This window comes from Curcuma longa, unplaced genomic scaffold (genome assembly GCF_044706935.1).
Source record: "Curcuma longa cultivar G26 ecotype Majalengka, Jawa Barat unplaced genomic scaffold, ITB_CL_G26_1.1 contig_27478, whole genome shotgun sequence".
NCBI classification, from domain to species: Eukaryota; Viridiplantae; Streptophyta; class Magnoliopsida; order Zingiberales; family Zingiberaceae; genus Curcuma; species Curcuma longa.
Window position 1 is genome coordinate 1 of NW_027433429.1, and position 6,441 is coordinate 6,441.

Below are 6,441 nucleotides of genomic sequence, written 5' to 3' on the forward strand. Positions count from 1 at the left end.
TTTTATTTGGAAGAAATTAAAGTGGAGTAAGCTACTAAATTATATTCAATTTTTTGTATCTTTCATTTTGATCATGTTTCTTTCCCAATTTCTTCCCTCCAAGTAAACAAATAGTTATGAGCACCATGGAATGGGTTTAGATGGAAAATTCTCACATCCAAGTTAGGGAGTAGAGTGTAAAATGCCATGTTGAATACTTGACTAAAATATGATTAATCAATAAAATTTTTTTATCAACCAATCTAACATTATATACAGTCGATCTTGCCCATAATTAAAAAACTAAATACCTAAATTACTTGAATGAGAACACGAACAAACTATTTTATTATCGTAAATTAAATTTTTTTAATAAATAAAAAATTAATGAACATCTAATAGACACTTGAAAATTGTCACATATTAATTTGGGTTGGAAGACTAAAATGAGTTATTCAAATTTTTTTTGATATATATTAAATGAACATAAAAAATAAAATAAAATGAAACTCTTACCAAACTAAATATCAATTTTGCTGCAAAAGTTTAGTTAATTTACAGCCTAGTCCTCGAGTTATCATTCAGGTTGGTTGTTTATAATTTTTTCCAAAGAAGGTAAAGTCATTTTTGGAATTTCAATAAGAAGAAACCTTATTTGGCCTTTTATTTCTATGGGCCTTACAGCGGTCATAATGGAAATTAGGGGGGCTTTTTAAAGCTTTTATGATTTTTTTCCTTTTGGACAAAAAATCATAAGGGAGTTTTTTTTTTTCAAATCATAGAAGAGAGTCAAGAGACCTCCTATTTTAATTTTTTTCTATTCTACTATTTATACAGATATAATTATTCAACTACCTTCCAATATTATTTAGTATTATTATTTTTAACTTACATTTTAAGCCAATCAAACATATTATAATAATTATAATTTTATAATTATTAAAATATAAAATTTTATCATTCTTATATTATAACAATTACAATTTCATAATTATTACAAAGTACTTTAAAAATTAAACGGGCGATACTAATACTAAAGGACAGTTGAGTAATTATACCATAAAAATTTAATTCATTTACTATCTAATACTGTTTATTATTATTATTTTTTAGTTAAATCTTGAGTTATTATTATTATTTTTTTTTAGTTAAATCTTGAGTTAGTCAGTAATAGTTATGATTTTATAATTATTATAATATGAATTCTTTTTTTCCATATTATAACAATTATAATTTCATCTATATTATAACGATTAATTTAAAAATTAAATAAAAAATAATAATATTAAATGATATCAGAGAATAATTGAATAATTATATATAATTACAATAAAAAAAATTAAAATAGACGTAGAAAAGGATGTCTTTTTATTTTTATCCTTTCCTTTTTGAGGAATATAATTTAGTAATTTCCCAAAATTGCTGGGCGATTGACTATATTTTTCAACTTTGGGGTTTTTTTCTATTTGTGGGCGAATTATTAGACCCCGTCCGCCGAGTTGCCTTTCTGGGCCGGCCAATCACTGTTCTTCCATGGCCGCCGCCGCCGCCGCCGCCGTCTCCGTCTCCTCTCGCTCCCTTGCCACAACCAACGCCGAGACCCACCGCCATGACCGACTCACCAAAAGCTCCCATTTTTACCGCATCAAGACCCAGCTAAAACCCTATCCCTCTCTCTGCGGCCGCCGACCTAATCGCACCGCGCACGGCCTTTCGTCCCTCCGCCTCATCCCATCCGCCGTTTCCTCCGGTGGGAACCCCTCGGTTCCCTTCGCCTTCGATGATGTCGACAAGCCTCGCGACGAGTGCGGCGTCGTGGGCATCATCGGCGACCCGGACGCCGCCAAGCTCTGCTCCCTCGCCCTCCACGCCCTCCAGCACCGGGGCCAGGAGGGCGCCGGCATCGTCTGCTCCGACGGAACTACTATCCGCTCTGCTACCGGCCTAGGTCTCGTCTCCGAGGTCTTCCATGATCCCCGCACCCTCGCCCCGCTCAAGGGCGATTCCGCGATCGGCCACGTGCGGTACTCCACGGCGGGCGCAGCCTCCGCCCTCGCCAACGTCCAACCCTTTCTTGCCGGTTACCGATTTGGCAAGCTCGCCGTCGCCCACAACGGTAACCTCGTTAACTACCGGCGCCTCCGCTTCGATCTAGAATCCAGAGGCTCCATCTTCAACACCTCCTCCGACACCGAGGTGATTCTCCACCTGATCGCCACCTCCTCCTCTCGCCCCCTCCTCTCGCGCGTCGTCGAGGCCTGCGAGTCCATCGAGGGCGCTTACTCCCTCGTTTTCCTCACCGAAAACAAGCTCTTTGCTGTGCGCGATCCTCACGGATTCCGGCCACTCGTCATGGGCCGGCGCCGCCCTAATGGCGCCATTGTGTTTGCCTCCGAGACCTGCGCCCTCGACCTGATCAACGCCGAGTTTGAGCGCGAGGTGAACCCCGGCGAAGTGCTTGTCGTCGACGGCCAGGACATGAGCATCACATCCGCCTGCCTCATGCCCGAGAAGCCCCGCAAAGCTTGTGTGTTCGAGCATGTCTACTTCGCCCTTCCCAACTCCGTCGTCTTCGGTCACCCAGTCCACGCCTCCCGCTACACCTTCGGTGCTGCTCTGGCTCGTGAGTCCCCCGTCCCCGGCGCAGACTTCGTCATCCCGGTGCCCGACTCAGGATTCTTTGCGGCGCTCGGCTTTGCCGAGGCCTCCGGTATCCCATTCCAACAGGGCCTCATCAGATCCCACTATGTAGGCCGCACCTTCATCGAGCCTGACAAGGAAGGGCGCAACCTTGCCGTCAAACTGAAGCTCGCTCCTGTCCGGACCATCCTCGAGGGGAAGAGTGTAGTCGTCGTCGACGATTCAATTGTGCGAGGCACCACCTCTTCCAAGATAGTCAATCTCATCAAAACTGCTGGAGGAGCTCGAGAGGTCCACATGCGCATTGCTAGCCCTCCCATTGTTGGCTCCTGCTACTATGGTGTTGACACCCCAAGTTCCGAAGAGCTCATTTCCAACAGGATGAATGTCGAGGGAGTGAGGCAGGAGATTGGCTGTGATTCGCTTGCCTTCCTCTCACTCGACAGCCTCAGGGGAGCTTTTGCTGATGAAAGCCACATGTTCTGTGATGCATGCTTCACTCGCAACTATCCTGTGCCACCAACTGAGCAGGAGGCTGTGAAGCTGACTGAAGTTTGAGATTTGCCTTACCATAATTCGGTATAGTTTATTTCTAAGTTATGCATTCTAATTTGAATGAGCCTCCAATTTTCTGTCTGCTTACTTTAAAACTTTTCCTTGGCTAAATTTCCGAATGTTTAAGCTCTTTAGGAATGAAATTTCCCAAGTGGACTAAACATAGAAGTTTTGTTTGGAGTGACACTTTTTCTTGTGTTTCATAAACTATGAAGTGATTTCTACCCTTTCTGGCTGAAACAATAGTGAACATACTTGGATGACTACTGGATTTTGCTCTTTAAATTTCTGATTGTTTAAGCTCTTTAGAAATGAAATTTTGCAAGTGGATAAACATATGAAGATTTTGCAAGTGGATAAACATATGAAGATTCCTGTTAACTTCGCCTTATTATTGTCATGTGATCTAAACTACCTTTGAAGTTTTGCTTGGGGTAACTCTTTTTCTTCTGTTTTGTATGCGATGTAGTGGTCTCTATCCTTTCTGGTTGAAACAATAGTGAACATACTTGGATGACTACTGGATTTTGCTCTTTAAATTTCTGATTGTTTAAGCTCTTTAGAAATGAAATTTTGCAAGTGGATAAACATATGTAGATTCTTGTTAACTTCGCCTTATTATTGTCTTGTGATCTAAACTACCTTTGAAGTTTTGCTTGGGGTAACTCTTTTTCTTCTGTTTTGTATGCGATGTAGTGGTCTCTATCCTTTCTGGTTGAAACAATAGTGAACATACTTGGATGACTACTGGATTTTGCTCTTTAAATATCTGAATGTATAAGCTCTTTAGAAATGAAAATTTGCAAGTGGATTAAACATATGTAGGTTCTTGTTAACTGCACCTCATTATTGTCTTGTGATCTAAACTGCCTTTGAAGTTTTGCTTGGGGTAACTCTTTTTCTTCTGTTTTGTATGCGATGTAGTGATCTCTATCCTTTCTGGTTGAAACAATAGTGAACATACTTGGATGACTACTGGATTTTGCTCTTTAAAATATCTGAATATTTAAGCTCTTTAGAAATGAAAATTTGCAAGTGGATTAAACATATGTAGATTCTTGTTAACTGCACCTTATTATTGTCTTGTGATCTAAACTACCTTTGAAGTTTTGCTTGGGGTAACTCTTTTTCTTCTGTTTCGTATGCGATGTAGTGATCTCTACCCTTTCTGGTTGAAACAATAGTGAACATACTTGGAGGACTAGTGGGACTTTGCTCTTTAAGTTTTTCTTGCTTCGTATTATTATCTTGTGATTGCTTTCAGTTGATAAGTTGGTATGTCTTTATTCTTTGAAAAACATAAATGCTACTCTTGTCTTTGCTCTATGAATAGTTTGATCTGTTGTTATTGTTTTTCTGTAAAAATTAATGTGTTTCATTGTCATTGTGCTTGATATACAACTTAATGGTTGGATGCTAATGCTATCGTTCATGTAGAATTTTACAAATATTTGTGACACAAATTTCTCACTTAGCTTTCCATTAAGCGTTGAAGGTGTGCACTTATCGTATGAACATCTTTTCATTTGATGGTTGACCAAACGACTTAAGTATCATCCGTAATTCTTAGGTTGCTCAGAATACAAAATTCTTGGAGAAGTTTAATGTTGTGGATTAGATTTTTAAACTCTCAATGATGTTTCTTTTTCCCTAATTTTGTCTGTTTGTTGTTCTTGACTGTTTATCTATTGGGCATTGACTGGATTAAAGAGATCAGTTGCTTTAAATATTTTTTTTTAAAAAAAATTTGATAATTGGTTGGATGTGTGTGGCTATTGCTGTTGGATTTTTCTTGCTGATGCACTTAAAGGAAGAGGGATATTTGCGGTAGAAAGAGTTTCTGGTCAATTTGTTCTTATCAAAGTTGTTGAACTTTTAATTTTATCAAACGGACTATTTTAAATTAAATTATATCTTCTATTTTTTAAAAAAAAAATAATAGATATCATCAATGATTTTATTTTAAAAACATCTTATAGTTATTTATAATTATTATGTAGAAATTATTCTATAATTATTATAATATATTTATGATGAATTTAAAATTTATATCTATACAAACTATAACGAGTAGTAGTAATTATAATATGCAAAAGTTATTTAATAGTCGTGCAGTGCAATGTATTTAAGGTGAATTTAAAATTGTAGTAGTTATTAATTTGTTAAATAATAATTTAATATAATAGTATTTAGAGATTTTAAAATTTAAATTTATTTTAAATACATTATAACAGTTAATGGATAATTTTTACATATTGTAATAACTATTTGATAACTTTTACACAGTCGAAATTTTAAATTGTAAATTTATTCTAAATATGTTGAAACAGATATTGGTAGTTTTTATATCTTGTAGTCAGGGATGGATCTTCACAAGAGCTATCCTAGTTTCTAGTCCACTTCAAAGATTTTTTTATTTGTTGTAAAAAAAAAATTGTAAAAAAGTTTTCACTATTAGAATATTACATATTGATTCTTTTTGTAAATTTTTTTTTTATTTAGCTTATCCCTTTTAAACTCAAAGTCTAGTTTACTTCTTTTTTCTGGATCCGTCCTTGCTTATATTAGTTATTTGTTATCGTATAAATCTTAAATATATTATAACAATTATAGTTTGTACACGTTGTGATAATTATTGAATAATTTTTATAAGTTGCAGTGGTTATTTAATAATTTGTATATGTCATAGTAGTTATAAGTTGTTACAATCATATTGAATCTATCTAAGAGGTGTTCTTTATTTATTTTATTTTTTTTGAAAAAAAGGGTGTTCTTTAGATGGTTCTTTTATGATTTATAAAACTTGAGACATTCTTTTTTTTTTATCCTGTATTATTTGATGCGATTTATGCTGAATCACTAATTAAAGAGTATTTTTAATTGAAAAGAGGGCGTTCGTTTATAAAACTCGAGTCGTTCTTTTTTATTTTTATCGTTTATTCTTTGATGTGATTTATGCTGAATCACTAATCAAAGAGTGTTTCTAATTTTAGAACGATCAAAATTCAGTAGAATTTGTAGAATCTTGTACCATAAAAAAGATTAATTGTGTTTTCTTAAGATAATTTTTTTCCATTATCTTCTTTAAAAAAAAAAATCTATCATTCCAATGATTCGACATGGTCGATCTTACGATCATTTACGGGAAGATAAATCGAAAAATTTTAATGTTATGGTGGCAATTTTAACTAAATCGAATGAGTGCATGAAGATTTTTTTTTATCAATGTACCTTTATTTTACATCATAAAAGATTATTTTTGTAATT

At 35.6% G+C, this 6,441-nt stretch overlaps 1 protein-coding gene across 1 annotated transcript; it reads left to right on the top strand.

Annotated features, from left to right (window-relative positions):
- The first annotated feature begins 1,498 nt into the window (after positions 1–1,498).
- LOC141819043 (amidophosphoribosyltransferase, chloroplastic-like) lies at positions 1,499–3,427 on the top strand. Its single transcript, XM_074706420.1, has one exon. It carries the CDS (start codon positions 1,513–1,515, stop codon positions 3,175–3,177), a length of 1,665 nt encoding a protein of 554 aa, XP_074562521.1. The 5' UTR covers positions 1,499–1,512; the 3' UTR covers positions 3,178–3,427.
- The last annotated feature ends 3,014 nt before the right edge of the window (positions 3,428–6,441 follow it).

Coding starts and splice junctions, on each gene's coding strand:
- LOC141819043 (XM_074706420.1), top strand. CDS start 1,513: ATGGCCGCCGCCGCCGCCGCCGCCGTCTCCGTCTCCTCTCGCTCCCTT.